A 25,996-nucleotide genomic window follows, 5' to 3' on the forward strand; every position below is an offset into this window, starting at 1 on the left:
CCAAAATAAGATTATGGGAGCAGTAGAATTCCTAAGAGAGAACTGAGAGGATAGAAATTTGGGTTTAAGCAACTTTCTAATCAAATACAAAAATGCAATGAAAAGCATTGAATATGAACACACTAAGGCTACTGCCAAGAGGGGAGCACATGCACGAAAAAAGCTGCTAGCTCAGGGGGCTGATAAACACTTGAATGACTTTTGTCTACTGGTAGCAGAGATTCGTCAGGAGTGAATTGCCATAAAGCCCACATTGAGGAGAATCAAGGAGAAAAGGCAGCTCAACCAACCTGTGTCCTGTGGTTAATGTTAATTATAGTCACTGAAAATTGAGGAGCTTTTTTGGTACCCTGTTTGAACTACAAACACTTCCTGACCAGAAATTCAGTTTCTTCAGGGAAATATTTTTCCTAGTCCTTGACACACAATGAAACTAAGCCCAGGACAGAAGTACACAGAACAACAAGGCATACAGGTACAAAGAGGTATCTTAGATAAGTCAGCTGCTGTCAGTGCAACTGAAAAACTCAGAGAATGAAAGATTCTTCCTTGAAAACAAGACATCTCCACAGCAAACATTTCTATGTAAAAGTATCTATATCTATGTTATGAGATGAGGATGGTTTTCCCCATTAAAAACTAGAAGCTGGAAGCGTACAGAAGGCTCCATTGCAGATCTGGCTTTTCTGGAACAATCAGCTCCCCATTGCTAAGGATTTGGCTAGCTTGCACAACAAGCAAGGCTGACACAAAGCATCTGAACATTCCAGTGGGATTTTATCGCGTTTGCATTTTACATTATACTGAGAATTTCACAAACTTTGCTGCTTCTTGGGAATAAAAGATGTTGCCAAGCCAATCCTGTACATGCATATACAGTCTTGTTCTCCAGAAACTCAGTCATGGTAGCAAACAGGTGCAGTTCCTGCACTGAGTTTGATTTTCTTTTTAATCTGGTCGATGTTTTTTTTCCAACAGGGGAGAGTTACATTTGATGGCTTCTATTTTTATCATAGCCCCCAAAATAAAATAAATCTAGTGGAGAATGCTCACCAGCTTCGTCAACTTAGGCATGTTAAGATGCCTGCAAATATTTCCCTTCATTAAATAGGAAATTACCACACCTGTTTTCTACACATAGATGCTGTGTTTCAAGCATTGAGGCAAAAATTAGCATTAAAGCAAACATTTTGTGCTCAGATTTATTAGAAGGACATAACTGGAAGCTTTATCTGGTATTAGAAACACTGTTGCCTTCAGAGTAGTAAACTCCAAGTTGCACAGATTCACAGAATGGTTCAGGTTGGAAAGGACCTCAAGGATCATCCAGTTCCAACCCCTCTGACATGGGCAGGGACACCTCACACTAGACCAGGCTGCTCAAGGCCTCATCCAACCTGGCCTTGAACACCCCTACAGATGGGGTATCCAGAACCTCCCTGGGCAACCTGTTCCAGTGTCTCACTACCTTCACTGCAAAGAATTTCTTCCTAATCTCCAGTCTAAATCTGCCCTCCTCAAGCTTCAATCCATTCCCTCCTCTCCTAGCACTACAAGCCCTTGTAAAAAGTCCCTCCCCAACTTTCTTACATGCTGAAACATAAAATCATTTCAATTGTTTGAAACTTTTGGGGTTTCTTCAAGTCATCTAAATGTGTGTATGATTACTCCACTCAAGGACTGTTTAACCTCAAACAAATCTACCTTCTTTTTAAAAGTGTTATTAAAAATAAGTCCAATGAGCAACCACAGGCAAATTTTTCATATCAAGAAACAGACATTCCTTTTCTTCTCTGAGTTCAACTCAGAGATCTAATCTGTTATTTCATAAAGGTTTCCAGAGACTCCAAAGGCTTTCCCTTTCAAAGCAGCATCTGCATACCAAAGTATTTTCATGGTGTCTCTCAAAAAAAATTTAGTTTGATATGAATGACGAAACTTTACTGGAATGTACTCCAAAGCCTTTGTAGTTGAATACAACTGCTGAACCAGTAACAAATGTATTTTTTCAGAGAAACAGAATCGTCAGGGCTGGAAGGGACCTCAAGGATCATCCAGTTCCGAGCCCCTTGCCAGGGGCAGGGACACCTCACACTAGATCAGGTTGCTCACAGCCACATCCAGCCTGGCTTTAAAAATCTCCAGGGATGAGGCTTCTACCACCTTCTTGAGAAACCTGTTTCAGTGTCTCAGCACCCTCATGGTCGAGAACTTCTTCCTAGAATCCAATCTGAACCTACCCACTTCTAGTTTTGCTCCATTCCCCATTTTTACTTATCTTATGAACATAAAATGCTCACTAAACACTCAGAACCTTATCTACTGGTACAGAATTTGAAGGGAATTTAACCATCACCTTTCCTCTAAGTTACACACGGCCCTAAACTGTACTGCTGCAGTAATCACCAGATTCCTTGCTCTAATGAGAAGTGAAAAAAAACCTGACTCAGCTATGGCTGCAAGCTTATGTGGACCATAACACCACCATTAGAATCAGTTTTAAACTAGTACACTGGATTAGCAAAAGAATATTACAGTATTTGCTAGTAAATGGTAATAGCCTTGTCATCACAGAATCATTGAGTTTGGAAAAGACCTCCAAGATATGAAGTTCTGTCACGCCACAACACCATGGCCATTAAACCACATCCCAAACTGCCATGCCCACTCATTTCTTGAACACCTCCAGGGACGGTGACTCCACCACCTCCCTGGGCAGACTGACCAGACCCTGGGCCTGACCACTCCTTGCAGGAAAGAATTTTTTCCTAATATCCACCCTACATCTCCCCTGGTGGAACTTGAGGCCATTTCCTCCCCTCCTATTGGTAGTTGCTTGAGAGAAGAGACCAACCCCTCTCCCCCGCCACATCACTCCAACCTCCTTTCAGGGAGCTGTAGAGAGCCAGAAGGTTTCCCCTTAAGCACTTCTTCTCCAGACTAAAAAATTCCAGTTCCTTCAGCTGCTCCTCCTAAGACTTATTCTCTAAAACTGTGCTTAATTCTCTACACAGTGCTGCCTGTGTGGGTCTGAGGCAATGCTGAACTGCGTACAAGCATATATGGAGTTTAAGGGACCACAACACATCCAACTCTGTTTTCCTTGTAGTAGTTTTTCCTGCCCTCTTTGATGCTCCAATTTACCCGGTTCCCCACTTCCCATGTACTTGTCTCTGTCCTGTGATGTTCTCCATCTTTTGCTATGACTTGCCTGCCAGATGCTAAACTCTACCTTCCCAGAGGCAGTAACAAGAACTCGACACACACCCTCTGCTAAAGGCAAGGAAACAAACAGGACCTCATTTGACATTTGCTCGTCTTCCCAATCTGTATCTACCTGATCAGCCTCCACAATGAACTTCCTTATTGGAAAGAGAAAGCACCCAAAGCAGCTTCTCCAGCTACTGTGGCACTCTGCTTGCAGGATTACCAAATGAAACACTCCAAAAGCTTTTAGCCCACAGCTGTAAAACAACAACAACAAAAAAATCCAGCACAGCAGCAGAAAACAGCAGCAGCAGCAGAAGACATGCAGCGAGATAAATACACAATCCATACATTAAACAAAGGCATGTACACAACAGGCAAAAAATAAAGGACCACATAGAGTAAGACAGCCTCTTACACGTCTGCCTTTGTTAGCTGGAATACAGGAAGGAGAGCGCTTTAACAAAGAGAGGAGGAGAAGATGTTACAAAATCAAACAGTGACACAAACATCAGGTCAGCATTTGTTGCTCTCTGTCACCAGAGGTAGTGTTTAGACACACACAAGCATGTTAATTTTTCACAAGTGTTTTGAAAACGTGATATTCTAGGTCAACAGGAGGGAAGAAACATCACACACGCATACACACACACACACACAAAGAAGGAAAAAAACCCAAACAGTTATTTTCATGTTTAGATTTGTTATACTGGGTAATAGCAGTGAAACTGCAGACTAGGTTACACTACTAATTTACAGTTAGCATCTCTCTACCTTGAACAAGGCTAATAAAACAATCTCTGCCATCTCTTGCAGGCACAGTGTGCCCAATTTAAAGCATCATTAAGAACCAGAATTATTCTAAACTTAAGTTCTGAATGTGCAGGTTGAGTCAGGGCTGTCACCACACACTACTTAATCTGTTTAATAATGACAGTTCAGAATGTGATTTATTCTGTGGTTATTTACAAAGCTCTGACTTGTTGCAGCTAACCAAAGCCCACGGGGACTGCACATGAGGACAGGCTGCAGGAGGATTGAAGGAAACTATTTTTAGTTCATAATACAATGGAGGGGGAAACAGTCTTTTCTAGAAAGTGGAGAAAATATTTTTGTTAAGGGAAAACTGGATTCCATGTTATTGCTATTAAATAATCACAAATTCATCTTTAAACAAAACAAGTTGGTGGCTTCCAGTAGCAAATGACATACACAAAGATCCACTTGGCAAAAAACAAACCAAAGCCCAACACTTCCATTGTCAGACACTTCTAGGGAATGCAGGAGACTTAACACCTAGACAACATCATTGAGACAGCCTGCAATGCACAGGAGAAACAGCAGCACAGATCTCTACATCAGTGTATTGAAAGTCCCTGAGAGTGACTTCCTTCTCCACCAGAACCAGAAACCAAGCACAGCAAAACCCATTCCTTCTCTGCACCATCCTGCATACACCAGAGACATAAAGAGGATTTCTGAGCCCATGGGCTTTCAGGGGTGTGAGGATTTAGATGCCACTTCTGACAACCTGACCAAGTATCTTCTCAAGGGGGCACAAGTGGAACCATCAGTGGCTGCTACTCAGCTGCACAGTGAGCCACAGTGGCAGTGAGACTTCTATTTAAACTTTTTAGTTACAAACCCACCATTTTCCTCATTGAAAACCTGAGAATTAACTCCAGTCATGAAGTATGCTGTAAACCATTGCTATTTGGATGGCAGACACACAAGACATACCCACTCTAGTAACTCCCAAGTGGAATCAGTGGGCCAAACTCAGTGCTGCTGATTCATCTCTATGTTCAATAGACTTCAGAGACCTCACAAAGAGTGCTATGGAACTACAAGTATGCGGTACTTCACCCTCTGTCATTTCTTACTAAAGCACAGAGGATGAAGAAACAATGTGTGTCATTAACAGTATTTACTTCAGGCTCTGAGTTAAAGGAGGGGATTTCCTGGAACCCATGTAATAACTGCAGCACTGCATGAGTCAAAAACCTGAGGAGTTCTACTTCTTTCTTGGTCTTTATATAAAGAACCCACAAGGCTTCTCAGGTTTGACTGACCATGGATGAATTCTTGAGTTGCTGCAAGAAGCACTGCCCTTCAAGGGTAACTACTATCAAAAAGAGACAATGGAAAGAGAAGAGAGCTCACATAGAAACAGAGAATGGTCTGGGTTGGAAAAGACCTCTAAAGATCATCCAGTCCAACCTCCCTGCCAAAGCAGGATCACCTAGGACAGGTCGCACAGTAACACATCCAGGTGGGTTTTGAAAGTCTCTCGAAATGGAGACCCCACAACCCCTCAGGGCAGCCTGCTCCAGGGCTCTAGCATCCTCACAGTAAAGAAGGTTCTCCTCATGTTGAGGTGGCACCTCCTGTGTTCCAGCTTCCACCCACTGTTCCTTTTTCTGTCACCGGACACCACTGAAAATAGCCTGGCACCTTCATCCTGACACCCACCCCTCAGACATTAATAGACACTGATCAGATCCCCTCTCAGCCTTCTCTTTTCAAGACTAAACAGCCCCAGGTCTCTCAGTTTGTCGAATGTATATATACAGAAAAAAGCTTCTATATTTACAGCGGGGGGAAAAAAGCTTCTAGAAGAAGAAAATCATAATTTCTGAGCTGGGGAAAGGAAATGTAACCAGCACAACAGGCCCAAATACTACATCCTCTCTGCAGAGTAGGCCCAAATACTCTACCCTCTTTATAGAACAGGCCCAAATACTTTACCCTCTTTGTCACACCCTTCACAGTAGAGATTTCTAAAATAAAATTAATTCCCTTACATTTCAGAGCAAAGAGGATTCTACTTTAAATACATATGCATAAATATGTGTGTATGTATATCCACAGATATACAAGCACACACACACGATACACCTCCAGAGTCACCATGGGTGATTCTCTGCAATGGATGCACAGTGTATACTTTCATTTGAAAAGTTCATTATGATTTATTTTTAAGTGGAGGAAACATCATGCAGTCAATTTTCAGCTTTTAGCTCAATTAACTAAGTAGGGTAAATATTGAAACCATGCCCTGGCAGAAACCTAGCATCTCAAATGGCAATAAAAAGTAATACTTCACTTCAGTGCTAATGAGAATTACTTCTTGCAATATAGGCTAAAAAACCCAAAACAACAGAAGACACAATATCTTATCTGAGTAAATAAAAATTAACTATGTGCAAGAAGAACTTTTTTCACTGAAGTGATCAGAAAACTTTTGGGAACAACTCATGGCAATTTAATAATATGAAGTCAACAGAGCTAAATAAAAGAAATGTGATAGTGGGTTTGGGATCATTTTCCACAGGTCATAGATCAGAGGACAAGGCCCAAAAAGCAGTGTCTTCCCATTAGGAAAAACTGCTTGCCATTAAGAAATTTCTTCATCAGCACCTAAAGAAAAACATTTATTTTAAAATTGAATCTTTGTAAACTGGTGTTAAGTATGCTATTAGAGAAAGATTCTGGTTCTCCACTGCACCTGCAGGTTTAAGTTGACTGCATTAAAGTTTGAATTTTCCAAATCAACCAACTGATCTCTGCTACTGAGGGGTTTTTACTGGTTTGAGAGTCAAAGACTTACGTCATCCATAAAATCAATCAATGAGGATGAAGAGGAGGAAAAGGAATCCTATTTTAATGAAAACAGCAGTAAAAAAAAAAGAGAGAGAGAGAGAGAGAGATGGATGAAGAAAATGGTTTGGTATAAATGAAAGTGCAAAAATAAAGAACTGTAAATAACTAGTGCCAGTAACAGCTACATCAGTATGTTTCCATTAATTGTCTTTCACAGACAATTAATCAATAAACTACCTACATAAAACTCAATGTTTTCCCAGCATTCACTCAATAAATTAATACCAACATACCAACAGGATTTTTATACTGCAAGTAACTTAAAAGATAAATAACTGAAAAGGTAAATTAAAAAAAGAAAGAAATTATTAATTATGAGGATTTCAAGACAGAACACTTGAAGAATACACAATGAAGAGAAAGCAAATTTTGGAACATCAAGGATTATGCTCTTTCACAGGTAAAAAGTGACCTTTTACTTTACACCTATCAGAAAAAAAAATAAAAACAGGGGAATTTTTTAGACTAGTGTGTAATTGTCAAGGTGGTGCCTTGTCTTCTCCAAATTCAGTTTGAGCAAATTATCAACCCTGTTGCTCATTGAAAAGCAACACAAACCATTGCCTACTGATGATGGAAAGTTAAAAAGAACATATGGAACATATAATATCATTTCAGTTTTGTTTTCTTCCAGGTTTCCTTCCTAAACAGATCTTTTGTATAAAAGCGACAATGGCTCTGTGGAGAGATGAGCAGTCATTATCTGGACTTTACAAATCTGTGTACAATGAAGAGAAAATGAAAACAACCTAGTAAGAATACAGCACCAATGATTTATGGAACACATTTAAGGATAATTTACACATTTTCTCCCATTTTTACCAAAGTAGTGTCCACATTCCTTAGCATTTTTCTAAATACAAAGAAAGGCCATTTGAAGAACTACCCTTTTCACTACAAGAACCAGGCAAGATTTCTGCATTCAAGGTTTGCAAATTCTCTGTCATTACTGGTGTTCAAGAGGAGACAGCCAGCACTGTAAATGACAAACAGTTCTCACGTATTATTACACAAAAAATATAGGGTATATGGAGATTATGCAAATATAAACAAGGCAGCATGATTAAAATCCAGCAGCAAACTCTCCCCACATGTGCATATAAGCAGCAGTAATTCCAGTGACTAGCAGAGAGTAGGAATAGCTGTGCACTTACTTCAAATTGATCCAGAGCAGAGGTAGGCGCATTCAAAAATGCCAAGAAAGAATTCTGTGAGTCTTGGTGCTTTACACCTAGAAAACAGCAGCAGGTTTTTAAGCTACAGAAAAATGACCTTCACGTTGAGGACCTTTGCCTTGCTCAGTCAGGGCTTGAGTATACACCTGAAGCACCCAACATTTTTTGAAGTGAGTTGTCACATTTAGTTTGTTTTCCAGAGTAAAAGGTGTGTTTGTTGTTTTTTTTTTTTTAACAGACATACATCCACCTCAGCAAGCAGCAGAGGTTTAATTAACCTTTGCCAAGCTAGGATGCATCTGGTGTGAATTCAAGATGTAAGCATACTCCACCTAGGAGCCCACTGTACAGCTTTCTAGGGTGCTTCTGTCCACACACTGCATGACACAGGCACAAGCTCCACCACAGCAGGTGCCATTCCTGCTCCAGTCACACACACTGGAAGGCCCACAGTGAGGAGAGAGCTTTGGCAAACAGTGAGGCTCCACAAAACCATAGAGAACAGCACAGCAGGCTGCCTGAGGAGCACACTGTATTTCCAAACAATACCACTTCCTTGCCCCATGCTTGTCTGCCATCTCTCACTCTTGAATATCCAGGAGTCATACAACCCTGGATAAAGCCTCATTTCTCTCTCTCACTCTACACCATTCACATTGTTTTCAAGAAGCCAGTGAGCAGAGCAGGAAAGCTGCATCCTCAGAAGCCACAGAGGTTGTCACTTCTTGACTGTTATTTCAACTTACTTCAACTGATATAATTTTGTTTCTTCTTTCTTCCTGCTGTTTGAGTTCTTAGAAACCACACATCTATACTAAATTCTAGCATCCTGAACGCTACAGGTACTCACATGCACACTCATCATTATCAGAGCCTGCAGAACCCTGTGCATCTCAGCAGACTAATGCCATCAGAGGCTGGTTATATGGGTTTTCTAAATGCCAGTGTCTTGCTCTAACTGTTTGCTCTAAGTGTAACTAACAGTAAACAAAGAAGTCATAGAATCATTGAATTGTTAGGGTTGGGAGGGACTTCAAGGATCATTCAGTTCCAACCCCTCTGCCAGAGTCAGGCACACCTCACACTAGAGCAGGTTGCTCACAGCCACATCCAGCCTGGCCTTCAAAACCTCCAGGGATGAGGCTTCTGCCACCTCCCTGGGCAACCTGTTCCAGTGTCTCACCACCCACATGGGGAAGAACTTCTGCCTAACACCCCATCTGAATCTACCTACTTCTAGATTTGTTCCATTCCCCCTAGTCCTGTCACTACCTGACACCCTAAAAAGTCCCTCATCAGGTTTCTTGTAGTCCCCTTCAGATAGGGAAGGCCACAATTAGGTCTCCCTGGAGCCTTCTCTTCTCCAGACTGAACAATCCCAACTCCCTCAGTCTGTCTCCATAGGAAAGAAGTTCCAGCCATCTGATCACCCTCATGGCCCTTCTCTGGTCATATTCCAGCACATCCCTTTCTTGTAACAGGGGCTCCAGAACCTTTTTCTCTTCAAAATATCAATACACTGCAACCCCAGCAAATGAAAACCCATTTTCAAGTTACCTGCTATTTTACAGACTAATTTTTAGTAATCTTTTTCTATCCTCAGTTTCTGGAACACATTTATGAGGAACAAAGGATTCAAGTGCCAATCTAAGCAATCCCTTCCCAGAAATCAATTTCCAAACACAGGAGATTACTCCACCACTGTACTACTGACTACTTTTGAATCTTCTATGCAGTTCACAATATATTGATACCCTAAACTGTACATCTTCAATGTATTTCTTCTTATCATCAATATATTTCTTCTTCTAAGAGAAAAAAATGTGTCGATAGGTAATAGGGAGTTTGGATTAAAGTGTATTTCTCTCACAGTATTTGAATAAGTTGCAGTAGAATCTTCTTAACTGAATTCTGGCAAAAGGTGTAACAAGTAACTTTTCCTTGAACATTACATTTCCTTTTTTTTTTTTTAAAGAAAAGAGTAAATATTTATCTCTGTTTTCACCAAAACAGTAAGATTTTAAACACTGGTAAAAATACAGAACAAAATATTAAATTGAAATTGCTATCAGCTTAACACAAAGGAAGATTTCAGAAGCCAAGTAACCATGCATGATATTTAAGAGAGTTCAAGGATCTACAAATGAAAGCTAAACATGACAAAACATAATTGTCTCTGGGAAGATGTTGTCAGGAGCTCCTCTCTAAGCACTTGGAAGATGCAAAATCCTGGTCTCAGGAACAAATATAGATGTCCTAAGTCACATTTCTTCATCATGGCGTCACACAGAATCACAGAATGTTAGGGGCTGGAAGGGACCTCAAAAGATCATCCAGTCCAACCATTCCTTCTTGTCCTGCTGCTAGACACCCCTAGGAAAAAATCTCTCTCCAGCCCTCCTGTAGGGTCCCTTCAGGTATTGCAAGGATTAAAGTTCGTTTGGATGTGGTGCTTGAGGTTTCGGGGTGAACCTTGTAGAGTAGGGTAATCGGTTGGACTTGGTGATTCTGAGGATCTTTTCCAACATGAACATTTGTGTGATTCTGTGATCCCTTCAGGTACTGGAAGGATCCCTCCAGGTACCGGCCAGTTTTCTGGCAGTAAATTGCTCTATGCTTATCAAATAAAAATCAGTGCAGTTCCACCTCAATACCTTACTGGTTCAAGGATAGCAACATAACTTGAAGCACTTTACAAGCACACTGGAAGTGCAAACGCAGTTGCTGTAGGTATATCTTAACCCACAATTGCTGTGCTCCCCTTTTGCATGCCAAAGCCTATTATAAATATTTTCAGCTACAAGGTGACACTTCATTGATAAGATGTACCCACCAACACGAAACATGTTATTTACTTGTATATCAGTTGCCATACCCTTTTCTGATCTAAGCTCTTCTGTCTCCTTTTTCAGCCTTTCGATATCTGCCAGCAGCTCCATGTTCTTCTTCTCAGATTCTTGCAATTTACTTCAAAAGAATACAAACAAAAAAAATGCAAATCTTGAGAACCCATAATACAAGTCACTTTTCCCACCCCCACCTTTGCATGCTGTTTCAAAACGAATGCCCAGCAAGTTTCATGACCTCATCAAATGCCAGCATGAATTCAGCAATCTGCTGGGACCTGTTTAACATGGTATCTTAAAAACAAACCACAACAAAACCAAACAAAAATAGAACAAGCAATTAATTCTCCCTGTTTGCTCATTAAATGGGCTTGTATTTCTAATTTATGAGTCATTGTGTCAGCTTGTATCCTGTGAATGAGAAAAAAAAAATACATGTCTTTTTACACTTAAAATTGGAAGTTTTTTGTTAATTGACAGTGCCTGTGACACCAACAGCTTAAACTGAACTTTTTGTCTCAGTTACTTTCCAGTTAGTTGTCTCAGCGCTTTCCACACCACAGCTGATAGGCAGCTGTAGTAGGCTTTTCTACCACACTTCTCACCCTTGCCTAACAAAGCCAACTCTGGTTCTCCTGTTCTTAGAAGATCTATCATCATGTTCCCTGGTTTGAAAAACACTCAAGTCATGTGCACAAGGTATTCCCATTTTACAGACAACTATTCCAGCTCACAGATTGCATTGGGTTGAAAGGGACCCTCAAACGTAATCTTGTCCAACCCTCCTGCAGTCAGCAGGGACACCAGGATGCTCAGTGACACATTCAGTCTGATCTTTAATGTTGCAGAGATGGGGCCTCAATCACAACCGGTTCCAGTGTTTTACCACTGTCCAATTGCTTCCCTTGCAAAACAAGTCAGTGCTCTGAGCTAGATCGAAGATGGAGACCCAAACTCTCCTTGCATTTGAACTTCTTGCCGTAACTATGAGAGACATTATTAGTGAAAGTCTTCAAAATGTCAGATTTTCCCAGGAAGTGCTGAGCTGCTTACACAAACAAGAGACAGTCAGTCTTTTGTTCACATTTAGCTATAGGACACTGGGGTATCATTCATTATAGAATTTTGACAGACAAGATAGTTAAATCCTGATTTGATGACAGTTCTCCTTCGGGAGCTATCAAAGTAAATTTCCATCAGGACAACTCAGTCTTACCACTCTGTAGAGATACAGGAAGCTTTGACTTTATTCAGCTCATCTTGAATAGCCTGTTTGGCTCGGATTTCAGCATCGAGAGCAGACTGGAGCTCCAACCTTGCAGACATATCCAGTTTGGCAAAGCGGCGCATCTTCCAGGGCATGTCCTAGGGAACAATAAAGAAAGGGTGGGAAAAAGAGTGAAAGAGAAAAAAGCTGAACACGGAGCACATGCCCTGTGAGGAGAGGCCAAGAGCCCTGGGGCTGGTTAGTCTGGAGAAGGAAAGACTGAGAGGGGATTTAATAAATGTTTATCAATATCTGAGGGCTAGGTGTCAAGAGGAAGGGGACAGGCTCTGGCCAGTTGTACCCTGTGATAGGACATGGGGCAATGGATAGAAACTACAGCACAAGAGGTTCCATCTCAACATGAAGAGGAACTTCTTCACTGTGAGGGTCACAGAGCACTGGAACAGGCTCCCTTGAAAGGTTGTGGAGTTTCCTTCTCTGGAGACTTTCAAGACCCCTCTGGATGTGTTCCTGTGCGACCTGCGCTAGATTCTATGGTCCTGCTCTAGCAGGGGGGTTAGACTCTGAGATCTCCAGAGGTCCCTTCCAACCCCTAACATCCTGTGATCCTGGATAGGAACTATGTTTCTCAGTCTATTATGTTCTTAATTCCAAAGTAATAAAGAGTTAAATTAGAAGATGATTATTATTAGCATTATTATTTCTAAACTCAAGTGCCACACAGGCAAGACAAACATCTTACATAGTCAGGATCTCAAAAGCAAAAGGATTCCATTAATTCTAGTTTTGATGTGCCTCAATGCAAATGACAACTATAAAGGACATTCACATTTCACAAGTGAAAGACCTTAAGGCTTTCAAGCTCCAAAGTACAGATTTCCTTCATCAAATTTATGTATGACTGTGAAGTGACCATTTGAACAATATTATAGATCAAACACATTCTGAAGATATTGGTGTTGAATCAATTGATAAGCAATGGTATCAATTGTTTAAACAGTGATAAACAATTGATAAACAATGGTGACAACTGATAAAGACTGGTGACAACTCATAAAGAATGGTACCAATCATTCAGAAGGGAAGCTCTAGGACAGGTTAACTTTTGCCTAACATAGTCCCTACAGACTGCAGCTGAAACTATCAGATCAGCATTATTTCAAACAAAAAAATTCAGATGTATGGAAGTAAAGTCTTACTGTAGCTCTTGCACCCAAACTGGAGTTCCTCAGGGCCTCTAGTTCTTCTGTCATTTTAGAAGCCAAAGCTTGAAGGTATCCTCGAGCGTCTTTTTCATCACTTACCCTAAACAATAACACAGGAATAAAGGTGTTTCAACAAAACATCTATTTAAATGAACAACCAAACAAAAATAAACCCACACAGAGCACTTTATAGGAAAGGGGAAAACCAGTTTTTCTGTTTCATGGAAATTAAGTTATCCTTGCTACTATAGTAGCTGTAATCCTAAGTATGTTGAACAGAACATGAGAGCTCTCCAGATGGTTGAATTTGACTCACAATGCCCTTTCTGCAGAAAGTGATTCCTAACCTGTGTCTATAAAGCAATTAAAGTTTCTCTGCTTGATACCATGGGGTTCATGCATACAAAGAATCTGGAACTGCCACAGGCAAGGCAGGAACAGAAGAGCTTTCCTGAAAACAGCCTCAGGGAAAGATCACAATGCGAAAGCTGTGGGCTAAACATCTACAGGCTGTGGTGACTTTTACAGCTGAAGATTCATACAAGGATCTATGAGGTTACTTTAATACAGAGGAAAAGAATACCAAAACAGTGACCATCAGCCACAAAACTCACACCCAAAATGAAACAGCAAGCACTTATTTAATACTTCGGGCTTTGTCCTCTTTCTCCCCTGCTTACAATTTAGTTGCAGAGGTGGGGAGGAGCCTACAAAAAGCCCCACATGTCCTGACTCTATTACAGGCAGGCAGAGTTCTGATATTAAAGTCACTGCTTTTCCCAAGGTATACTGGAAATATGGTATAAGGGATGGAATATGGTATAAGGGTATATTGGTATAAAGGAAGCAGCATATCCAAGCTTTTTTTTATTCCCCCGTAACATTCTGGGGGATACAATGTGAATAAATAATTATTAATGTAATAATAACAACAACAACAATAATAAATAATCTTGGCCTATATAAACCAATAAGAGAGTAAGATGTGAGAAGCAGCATAAGATCCTTTCGGGGAGGTGGAGGGTGCACAATTAAATACAGTGAAAAGAAGAGTGTAAGCAGGAATAGAAAGAATGCAAGGCTCTGAAGGTGAGAATTCAGTTTTTCTGATGTACAAGGAAGGAAAAGAAATACAGAAATCAGTGCTTGATTTCCTCTTGGTTTTACTGACATGCAAAAATTATGCATAAAAAAAAGGGACAATGTCAGATTAAAAATTAAATGGAAATGGGGCATTACTTTCAATATTTTTTAATTGAAGCTGAAAAATGTTTAACTATTCAATTTATTTGGCAATTTTTACAATGATCCTCCCTTATGGAAGGTGAGAAAACAGTTCAGTTATTTGGTTTATGATGCATAGAAACTTCAGGCTCTCAACACTGAAAAGCTCCACATGCCAAAAAAAATCTAAAACTCAGAGATGTCCCAGGGAACATGTGGAAATGTAGAAAATGACACACAGGTAAAGTTAATCCTTGCAAAAATCTATACTGAGTTCAAGGAGACTCTTAAATTAAAACAGTCAAAACTCCTCAGACTCTTAAATTAAAGCAGTAAACAAAACCAGTACCGTTTGGAGCAGAGATGCAGGGGTTTTGTCCCCTAGATGGCAACATTTCCTTCATAATGGGATACACTGATTAAATGCTACCTGAACCCAGGAGTTCTGGGAGTCTGGGTACTGTTTTGCTGGGTTTGGTGTTGTTTTGAGGTTTTATTTCAGTTGGTTGGCTTTTATGGGAGAAAAAGAAAGAAAAAAAGACCGTGCAAGAAAGGTAAATTACTCTTACTAAGGATTCCCTTTGTGCCTCCCTTCTTACAGAGAGCTCTAACAAGCACAGCAAAAGACCTATGGACCTTAAAGATCGTGTAGTTCCAAATCCCCTGCCATAGGCAGGGAGACCTCCCACTAGACCATGTTGCTCAAGACTTCATCCAGACTGGCCTTGAACACCTCCAGGCAGGAGACATCCACAACCTCCCTGGGCAACCTGTTCCAGTGTCTTATGACCTTCACTGTCAAGAATATCTTCCTAATCTCCAGCCCAAATCTGCCCTTCCTCAATTCTTCAGATTCCACTCAGAGTCACTTCTTTCTTTATTGTAAACAAAGATTTGATTCACTGTTCTGTTTTCATATGTAACATAAGTGCTCTCAAAGGTTGAGTTTGTTAAAGAACTTAGAACAGTGATATAATACAACTTGCTGTAAAATTAGATTCTATTTTTTGGTTGGAGCCAACATGACAAGCTTCAAACAACCTAGTGCACTATTGGTCAGACGGTGGAGTCACAGTCCCTGGAGGTGTGGAAATGGCACTTTGGGATGTGGTCTAACGGTCATGGTGGTGTTGGGTTGATGGTTGCACTGAATCAATCATGTTAGAGTCTTTTCCAATCCAAATAATTCTATGGTTCTTACACATTTCTGATTGTTTTTTTAATTATCTTGGGAAAAAAAAATAACCTCAATCCCAAACATCTTTTATCTCTCCACGTATAATACATTCAAGATGCTTTACCACCTACCTGAATCACATCAAGAATACATCTTAGAACATTACAACACTCTCATAAATTGGAGAAGGGACATTTTTAATGGTTGTTGGTAACAGTTTGCATAGTGTTAAGCAATCCCCAGTTAATTCTGACTTGTTTTTGTCCAGAAATGTCAAGTTTCAGGAGTGCTTTCACATATAATTTTGATTACTGTGGTGCATTAAGGCAGATAAGCAGTACCTTAAAATAAAATGGAATTAATAGTTTGTCTCTCTCCTGACTTGGATTTCTTTTTTCTGAAAAAACATTTTTTATTGCCTAGAAATTAACTTTATTCAACCAACTGTAAGTTCCTTATTTCTGTGATGCAAGCTGTCTACTACGCTCACAGTTACAAGTGACAAGGTGCATATAAAGTCGACCCTTGAAATCTTTTAACCTCTGCTACAGATACAATACCTTGAGATGCTATGGACTTCATAATACAGATTAAGGTTAATTTTATGTATTAAACACTGTTTAAAACACTTCCAGAACCCCAGAGGCCAACCCTCCTATCTTGTTAGGCATTCAAAAGGCAAACTTCTCTGTATTAGGACAACAAAATTACTCTGACATTCCAAAAATGCCAAACTAGGTCTCATTGAAAAAAATGCCCCCCATGTTTGCATTTTACTAACAAGAGACAGGGAAAATGGGGGGAGGAACAATCAAGTAGCAAACAAAAGATTAGTATAAGATGACAAAATCCTCTCAGACATGGATGATCTGTATAAAAAATGTCTGGATGTAAATTGGTTTCGTAGATGCTAAACACTGCAATGGACAATAAAAGGACAGAAGAGAATAAAATCCAGTACCTGAAGGGAGCCTACAAGAAAGTTAGGAAGGGACTTCTGACAAGGGCTTGTAGTGATAGGATGAGGAGCAATGGATTGACTCTCAAGGAGAGCAGACTTAGAGTGGAGATTAGGAAGAAATTCTTTCCATTGAGGGTGGTGAGACACTGGAACAGGTTGCCCAGGGAGGCTGTGGATGCTCCCTCCCTGGAGGTGTTCAAGGCCACATTGGAAAAGGCCTTGAGCAAGCTGGTCTAGTGGATGGTGTCCCTTCATAGAAAATGTCCCTTCCATGATTCTATGAATCTATGATTCTATGAATCACAGAATTTCTTCAGATGGAAAATGCCTCTAAGACCATTGAGTCCAACCATCAACTAACATGGCCATTAAACCATGTCCTGAAGTGTCACGGCCACAGGTTTCTTGAACACCTCCAGAGACAGTGACTCCACCACCTGCCTGAGCAACCTATTCCAATGCCTGACCACTCTTTCAGTAAAGAATGAAGAGGGAAAAAAAAGACCACCTAGATAAAGCAATCTTTTCCTCCTAATGGTTTCAACTTTCTCCCTCCCCTCCTTTATTTATTAGAACTGGACAGAAGACTTTAGAACCATAATGTCATTATTTAGCAAAAGTATTATTAGAAACATCACTTGACTGGCTTTGTGGTAGTCTCAAATGCCCTCCTTGTCAAAAAAAAAAAATCACATAGAAGTTGCCCTGTATTTGTTTCCTTCTGCCACATGCCAAGCAGATGAAGGAAATTAATGCTGAGACACAAATACTCTCAGCCACTGCTTTTCCCAGGCTTGTTCTCTCTCCCAGGCGTGAGCTCAGCACATGACTCCTTCCAGCATTCTTCCAAAGCCACAAGCCACACCCAATGGCCACCATTCTTCTGTGCCTAAAAAACCCTTGTATTTGGTAAGATACTCTTGCTCTTAAGGAGGAACATAATTTCCCAGATATGGATCCTATTAAAATCTCAAGCAACAATACAGCAGAAGCCCAGAGGGGTGTGAGATTTCACACGTGCATCTGCAAGTGCCATGTGCCAAGGCAAAAACCCCTCACTAACAGCCCTACCACATACTGAGGGCACTCTGCAATGAGATTAGGGGGCAGAGTTACTCACCATTGGATGATCTCAGTAATCTGGGCCTCCCAGTGGGCCACTGACTCCTTTTTATCAGCCAGGTCCCTCATCTCTTCTTCCAGCTGCCGGTTGTTCACACTCAGCCTCTCAAACATGGTGGTGAGCTAAAGGAGAGTTGCAATGACTTGTTAAAGGTATAAGCTGCTGTGACTTCATCTATGGGCAGACTCAAAGCCTCATCTTCCCTTCTCCCATGTCATGCATCTGCTTTAACAATTGGTACTACCTGTCACAATAAATGCCATCTAACAACAAAAGTCAGAATCTCTTCCCCTGTATGACCTTAGTGGTACTGAAAGGCCATTTTAAAGACCAGTACTACATTTTTACCCTAACAAATTAACTAGCTTTCTGAGAATTAGTCTCCAAACACCTCTGCAACTCTTAGAAGGTTTCTGCTTTGCACCACATAGGTGTAGAATGTTCTATACAGAAACAAACAAAAAAAGGTTATTAGAAGAGCAATACAAGGACATAAAAATTGTTATAGCTCAGACAAGACTGCTGCACCTGTCCCTTATTCAGTAACCATGGAGAACAAGAGGCTTCACAGATACAGGCAGTAGTCCTGAGATACTCCAGGTGTCTCACACTCCCCTGCTTGTCATTTCGCTCACTTGCAGACAGGGAAATTGAAATTAAATGCACATCTGTAGAGCACAATATCTTATACCCAGCAATTAGCCACTCATTCACACAGCTGTCATTCTTACATGCACATTTTGCAAGACAAAAAACACTGCCAACCTGAGTTGGTATTGGAACTAAACCTTCACTGCGTTAAATAATTACTCAGAAAGTCAAAGTGCAACCTGAGATCACACAGACTTTAGAGCAAGGAGAATAAACCTCCTGTGAAAGGCTGCTCTTAGTGCTGCAATATATTAATAAATCAAAACTATGAACAGAATCACAGTTCTAAATCTATTCTGCTTTTTATTCCTTAGGTGGATACCTCACTCCATAGCTGCCATTCAAATGGGTTTATGATTTAAATAGGCCCAGTTACTGAGTGCTGTCTGACAAAGAAAAACACAGAGCTAGACAAATTGAAACAAAAGCAAACAAAAACCACAATACAGAGAGAGAGCAAGAATGAAAGAGAGAAAGAGAAAGAGGGAGAGAGAAAGAGAGCGAGAGAGGGGAAAAGGAGCAGGAAAGTGAGAGGGAAAGAGTGAGGGAATGCGAGAGGGAAAAAGAGCGGGAAAGAGTGAGGGAACGAGGGAGGGGGAAAAGAGCGGGAAAGAGTGAGGGAACGAGGGAGGGGGAAAAGAGTGGGAAAGAGTGAGGGAACGAGGGAGGGGGAAAGAGCGGGAAAGAGTGAGGGAACGAGAGAGGGGGAAAGAGTTGTGGTGAAGAGGGAGGTTATTGCTTTATTACTTATGACTTATGATTTATGAAAATTAATTTTTTATTATAACTATAAAATTGTCAATAACCGATGAACCACCAACTTATATACATGTTCTAGTGCACGTTCGTGAAATATATCCCATAACTGGCTTAGTATTATGATTAGAACTTATTTGAGCTAATTACAAGCTATTTCTATATTTATATGCAAGAAGGGTGCAGTTCCGCCGCTTGGCCACTAGATGGCGACTCGACGGGACGTGCGCAACTTCTGCTCGAGCTCAGACGGAGCTTTGTCCTGTGTGCCGCTGGTTCGAGACTGGGGTCTCGCAGAGCTGGCGTACACGAGAGGACGGGCTGGTAGGGCTGGTCCGGAGACGAGCTGGTCCTCAGAGTTGATCCGCACCACACGGCGGGACGGCGATCGCCGGCAGACTTGCCTGGGGGACGCGGCGGTACGCGGATCCGCAGGGGCGGCCCCGGGAACGAGGAATATCGGCGGGGCGGACCCGGATCGGCAAGTTCTCTCAGGCAGCAGCTTCTCGTTTGCTGGGCTCAAAGCAACAGCAGGATACCCGGAGCGGTCCGGGGGGAATTCAGTGCAGTGTAAGCACGAATGCTGCTGAGTAATCCCTGGAGTTAACAGGGCTCGGAGCGGCACGTGGCGCTCTTCTCTCCACTGTAGTGGGGTTAAGCAATTGCGCGGGGACTTGGCACGGTCAAGTCCCTTCTCCCCGATAATTAGGCAGATCTTACCCTCGGGGGTTGATCCAGTCCACGCAGTAGCGACGGGGGGGTTCCTCTCCCGGTCGTGTGACTGGCTGTGACGCTAGCTTCTCAGCTTAGCGTGGTATCCTTCCTCTATGGAGATAATTCCTCCAGTCGCTTCTCACATGCAGATGCCTTGATGTGCGTGCATGTATGTAACAGAAGCTAAACAATAAACTCAGTTGCAGAGGCAGTGGCTCGGACTTAACTCTCGAGCTAGCACAGAGACAGAAATGGAGGAGGAAGGCAGGAAGGCAGGAAAAGCACTTGTTTACTCACTGGGGTAATACTTATAGAATACCTCGAGGCTGGGTTTGACCAATGGGCATTCTCATAAACAACTGGCTTCAGCCTATGGGAAAGCATGAAGCTAGAATTCTTCCATATTTGGAGAATGCACGAGCACAGCATGCACCAGCAGCGTGCTAGCCTGGCTTTTGTCTTCCTCCTGAGGGAGGGGGAGCTTGCCCACATGCTGGGGCAAGATTCAATGTCTCGGCACAATGTGCCTTCACCACATTACCACCCCCTTGCCCATGGGCATATAATAAGCCTCGAGCATACATTACCCTTAACAAGGTTTATCCCATACAGGTTAAGTCATCTCACACCTGCTAGGTAGGTTACACATTCAAACATAGTGACTTACAATACTTTAGCACTATATGAACAGTATACAAACTTTGAACTGTACTCTTAACAGAGCATGCTGCCTTAGCAGAATGGAACAAATGTGTGTTCCCCAAAAAATCAGTATTAGTACTCTCGACTATCTTCCACCACCCCCTTGACTGAGTGATGGTGTTTGACTCCCATGTGACACTGAAACAATCAAAGTGTCTGCGGAGTTTTGTCAATCTCCCACCCCCTTGATAGGATGGGCTCTGTCACTATGACAGGAATTTCTCAGTGTTGGGACAAGAAAGAATCCCTTTCCTTTGATGCTTGTATCAGGCTAGCAACCACAGTCTTCACCATTTTCTTTCTGAACTTCGGCTTCAAGGACAATACAGAGTCCTTGGGCATTTCCATATCGATGAGTAGCTCACACCATGGATCTAGTGAATCAGGTGAATCTTGCGAATTAAAGCGCTTCCTGTCACTGTCCATCTTTTCTTTCCCTCTACTGGGGTTACAGGGATCTCGTGAGCGTTGTCTTCCAGTGCAGTGTTTGTATCTGCGCGGGTTGGCAGAAGATGCTTGGAAGAATTGCTCTTCCCTTCTGTGGGAATGCGGTGTAGCTTTATGGTTAGCAGTATATGCCTTTTGCTGATGTCTCTCCTTGTTGGGTTTGTGGTCCCTTCTGGAACTATCCTTTTCGGAGATCTTTTCCTGCAGCTTTACTTTCAGGATGCTGCGGGGTTTAGCTTCATTGGCTTCTGTGGCAGCTTGGCTTTTCCGCCGTTTGCGGTGATGCTGTGGGCTAGACTCACATCCAGAATCTGCGTCTGATGTGGTACTCTGTGTGCCTCTGGAATCATAATAACCTCTCTTATTGGGATGCCCTGCAAGCTGTTGTCGAGTTGACTTGGCTGCTTTATTGCAGGAGCGTCTATTCCCCTGGTTACCTCTCGGTCTGGTATGCTGTGGGAAACCTGGTCCTCTGACAGCTTGAGAGTCATTCAACGATGCTGTGCTGAATCTCACCCGCTTCCTGGGGATTCGTTGCTGGTTGAAGCTGGTGGCTTCATTGTTATCATCCAGTGATGTGGAGCCTGACTTGGCTTGCTGCACCGGGGCAATAACTGCTGATCTGTCTGGAGTGGGTGAGCTAACATCGCTCACATGCTGATGCTGAGCAGCTGCTGAATCGAAGTCAGCTGGTTTCTGCTTGTCAGCCGGAACAGACAGTATAGGAGAGCCTGGCTCTCGTGGGTCATATGCCCTGGCTACTTCATAGGTAGCACGTGATTGCCATTGAGACTTAAAGACAGACATGGTCTCTTTTATGTGCAGCTCAAATAAATCATGCAGTCTCTGGCTTTGTGCCTCTGACTTTGCCAATTCCCTTTCCAATTGGGAAACTTTTTGGTCAAAGAATTTTATTTCCTCCTGCATCTGTACAATACAAGATGCCATCAGGACAGCGTGTTCGCTGCTGGGTTCGCTTAGCTTTGCGAAAATGCCATCTATATTTTTGCAATTTAATTTCGCCCATTCCAAATCTGGGGCTGTAATTTTGTATCCCAAATTATGGAAATATTTCACAGCTGTACACCCTGCTCGCTGCGCCATTATTGTGGTGAAGAGGGAGGTTATTGCTTTATTACTTATGACTTATGATTTATGAAAATTAATTTTTTATTATAACTATAAAATTGTCAATAACCGATGAACCACCAACTTATATACATGTTCTAGTGCACGTTCGTGAAATATATCCCATAACTGGCTTAGTATTATGATTAGAACTTATTTGAGCTAATTACAAGCTATTTCTATATTTATATGCAAGAAGGGTGCAGTTCCGCCGCTTGGCCACTAGATGGCGACTCGACGGGACGTGCGCAACTTCTGCTCGAGCTCAGACGGAGCTTTGTCCTGTGTGCCGCTGGTTCGAGACTGGGGTCTCGCAGAGCTGGCGTACACGAGAGGACGGGCTGGTAGGGCTGGTCCGGAGACGAGCTGGTCCTCAGAGTTGATCCGCACCACACGGCGGGACGGCGATCGCCGGCAGACTTGCCTGGGGGACGCGGCGGTACGCGGATCCGCAGGGGCGGCCCCGGGAACGAGGAATATCGGCGGGGCGGACCCGGATCGGCAAGTTCTCTCAGGCAGCAGCTTCTCGTTTGCTGGGCTCAAAGCAACAGCAGGATACCCGGAGCGGTCCGGGGGGAATTCAGTGCAGTGTAAGCACGAATGCTGCTGAGTAATCCCTGGAGTTAACAGGGCTCGGAGCGGCACGTGGCGCTCTTCTCTCCACTGTAGTGGGGTTAAGCAATTGCGCGGGGACTTGGCACGGTCAAGTCCCTTCTCCCCGATAATTAGGCAGATCTTACCCTCGGGGGTTGATCCAGTCCACGCAGTAGCGACGGGGGGGTTCCTCTCCCGGTCGTGTGACTGGCTGTGACGCTAGCTTCTCAGCTTAGCGTGGTATCCTTCCTCTATGGAGATAATTCCTCCAGTCGCTTCTCACATGCAGATGCCTTGATGTGCGTGCATGTATGTAACAGAAGCTAAACAATAAACTCAGTTGCAGAGGCAGTGGCTCGGACTTAACTCTCGAGCTAGCACAGAGACAGAAATGGAGGAGGAAGGCAGGAAGGCAGGAAAAGCACTTGTTTACTCACTGGGGTAATACTTATAGAATACCTCGAGGCTGGGTTTGACCAATGGGCATTCTCATAAACAACTGGCTTCAGCCTATGGGAAAGCATGAAGCTAGAATTCTTCCATATTTGGAGAATGCACGAGCACAGCATGCACCAGCAGCGTGCTAGCCTGGCTTTTGTCTTCCTCCTGAGGGAGGGGGAGCTTGCCCACATGCTGGGGCAAGATTCAATGTCTCGGCACAATGTGCCTTCACCACAAGAGTGGGAAAGAGTGAGGGAACGAGGGAGGGGGAAAGGAGTGGGAAAGAGTGAGGGAACAAGGGAGGGGGAAAGGAGTGGGAAAGAGTGAGGGAACGAGGGAGGGGGAAAGGAGTGGGAAAGAGTGAGGGAACGAGAGAGGGGGAAAGAGCGGGAAAGAGTGAGGGAACGAGGGAGGGGGAAAGAGCGGGAAAGAGTGAGGGAACGAGGGAGGGGGAAAGGAGTGGGAAAGAGTGAGGGAACGAGGGAGGGGGAAAGGAGTGGGAAAGAGTGAGGGAACGAGGGAGGGGGAAAGGAGTGGGGGGAAAGAGGGGGGGGAAAGAGGGGGGGGAAAGAGGGGGGGGAAAGAGTGAGGGAACGAGGGGGGGGAAAGAGGGGGGGGAAAGAGGGGGGGGAAGAGGGGGGGAAAGAGGGGGGGAAAGAGGGGGGGAAAGAGGGGGGGAAAGAGGGGGGGAAAGAGGGGGGGAAAGAGGGGGGGAAAGAGGGGGGGAAAGAGGGGGGGAAAGAGGGGGGGAAAGAGGGGGGGAAAGAGGGGGGGGAAAGAGGGGGGGGAAAGAGGGGGGGGAAAGAGGGGGGGGAAGAGGGGGGGAAAAAGAGGGGGGGGAAAAGGGGGGGGGGAAAGAGGGGGGGGAAAGAGGGGGGGGAAAGAGGGGGGGGAAGGGGGGGGGAAGGGGGGGACGGGGGAAGAGGGGGGGGAAGATGGGGGGAAGAGGGGGGGAAGAGGGGGGGGAAGAGGGGGGGGAAGAGGGGGGGGAAGGGGGGGGGGAAGGGGGGGAAAGAGGGGGGGAAAGAGGGGGGGAAAGAGGGGGGGAAAGAGGGGGGGAAAGAGGGGGGGGAAAGAGGGGGGGAAAGAGGGGGGGGAAAGAGGGGGGGAAAGAGGGGGGGAAAGAGGGGGGGAAAGAGGGGGGGAAAGAGGGGGGGGAAAGAGGGGGGGGAAAGAGGGGGGGGAAAGAGGGGGGGGAAAGAGGGGGGGGAAAGAGGGGGGGAAAGAGGGGGGGAAAGAGGGGGGGGAAAGAGGGGGGGGAAAGAGGGGGGGGAAAGAGGGGGGGAAAAGAGGGGGGGAAAGGGGGGGAAAGGGGGGGGAAAGGGGGGGGAAAGGGGGGGAAAGAGGGGGGAAAGGGGGGGGGAAGGGGGGGGGAAGAGGGGGGGGGAAGGGGGGGGGAAGGGGGGGGGGGAAGGGGGGGGGGAAGAGGGGGGGGGAAAGAGGGGGGGGGAAAGAGGCGGGGGGAAAGAGGCGGGGAAAGCTATGATAGAGTGACTTGTGTGCTCATCTCTTACTGGTCTTGGCCTGCGACTGCGCAGAGACCACTCCTTTGCCTAAGCCCTGCCACGCAAAGAGGATGACTTTGAACAACTCTGCTTTCCTCGTCTTTTCAGAAAATGTCATGCATTGCAAAAAGAACAGACAAGCTTAGCAACACTTCTTTGATCCCCAGTGAACCTGACTAACCTGCCAAAGCCAACAACGAAGGGATAATCTAAATGCACAAAACGATGGTTCCTTGCTCAACACACTTTAATTAATATGCCTTATCATTTGTATTTCCTTTAATATCCCAAAGTAACACTTAATCTCAATGGGTGGGAGAGACCCTGCTATTTCACACTAATTGACATGCAAATACAGCCTAAGTGATCACATCATTAGGTATGCATTTTTATATTTGGGTCATGCAATTAAATACTCTTTTTTTTTGGCTTAAGATACTGTCTAAAATTGATCTTGCAGACAGCAGGACCATCTAACTCAATTCCTACACAGAAATACACATGCATTTATATACATGCACACATTCTCAAACTCACATAGATATTCACACTATTCAAACAAGTAGTAATCAGCAGGTTTGGTGTAATACTAAGCTCTGATGCCAGTAAAGAGTTAATAATAACCAAAACAACCCCATGTTGTCTAATTGTACACAGCATACAATAGCTGTAGTAAACTCAGGACTCAACTCTTCAGCACTTACCTTATCAAGTTCACTGGAAAGCTTTTTGTTTTCCTCTGTCAGCAGAATCTTTTCTCGTTCATACTTCTGTTTGAACTCCGTTTCAAACTCCTCTCTTTCACTTTGGCTGGGAAATAAATTGCAGTGGAATTACACAAGTTTCCTGTTTCTAGAATAAGAAGCTTTTCTCTTCTAAAACCCCTCACACTAGTCACTTGAACACGTAAAGATCAATGCAGCCACCAGGTGAAAGGAAAGTACCACATTGGTTGTACCACAGCCTGTTAAAACTAAGCAGGTGGTGTATTATAGTATCATCTTTTGACTTTGATTATTAGAAAATGGACTTCAGCATGGACTTAACAGATAGGGTCCATGGAACTACATTTATCATAGATTCATAGAATGATTTACACTGGAAGGGACCTTAAAGATTATCTAGTTCCAAACCCCCTGCCATGGGCAGGGACACCTCACACTAGCCCAGGTTGCTCAAGGCCTTATCCAGACTGGCCTTGATCATCTCCAGGAAGGGGACATCCACAACCTCCCTGGGCAACCTGCTC

At 43.5% G+C, this 25,996-nt stretch overlaps 1 protein-coding gene across 3 annotated transcripts in view; it reads right to left on the reverse strand.

Moving 5' to 3' along the window:
• Positions 1-25,996, reverse strand: part of CDC42BPA (CDC42 binding protein kinase alpha) — a 192,699-nt gene that overhangs the window by 35,956 nt on the left and 130,747 nt on the right. For 2 of the 3 annotated variants that reach the window (XM_054169985.1, XM_054169978.1), the window contains exons 16-23: positions 25,452-25,557; positions 17,807-17,931; positions 13,319-13,424; positions 12,108-12,256; positions 10,921-11,012; positions 8,025-8,101; positions 6,818-6,865; positions 3,626-3,664 (exon numbers count right to left, since the gene is read on the reverse strand). In XM_054169985.1, the coding sequence (XP_054025960.1) occupies positions 3,626-3,664; positions 6,818-6,865; positions 8,025-8,101; positions 10,921-11,012; positions 12,108-12,256; positions 13,319-13,424; positions 17,807-17,931; positions 25,452-25,557 (742 nt within the window). The remainder of the gene's footprint in view (positions 1-3,625; positions 3,665-6,817; positions 6,866-8,024; positions 8,102-10,920; positions 11,013-12,107; positions 12,257-13,318; positions 13,425-17,806; positions 17,932-25,451; positions 25,558-25,996) is intronic. The other variant, XM_054169969.1, reaches the window with a different exon arrangement.

Source organism: Dryobates pubescens, chromosome 2 (assembly GCF_014839835.1).
Source record: "Dryobates pubescens isolate bDryPub1 chromosome 2, bDryPub1.pri, whole genome shotgun sequence".
In the NCBI taxonomy this organism is placed as follows: domain Eukaryota; kingdom Metazoa; phylum Chordata; class Aves; order Piciformes; family Picidae; genus Dryobates; species Dryobates pubescens.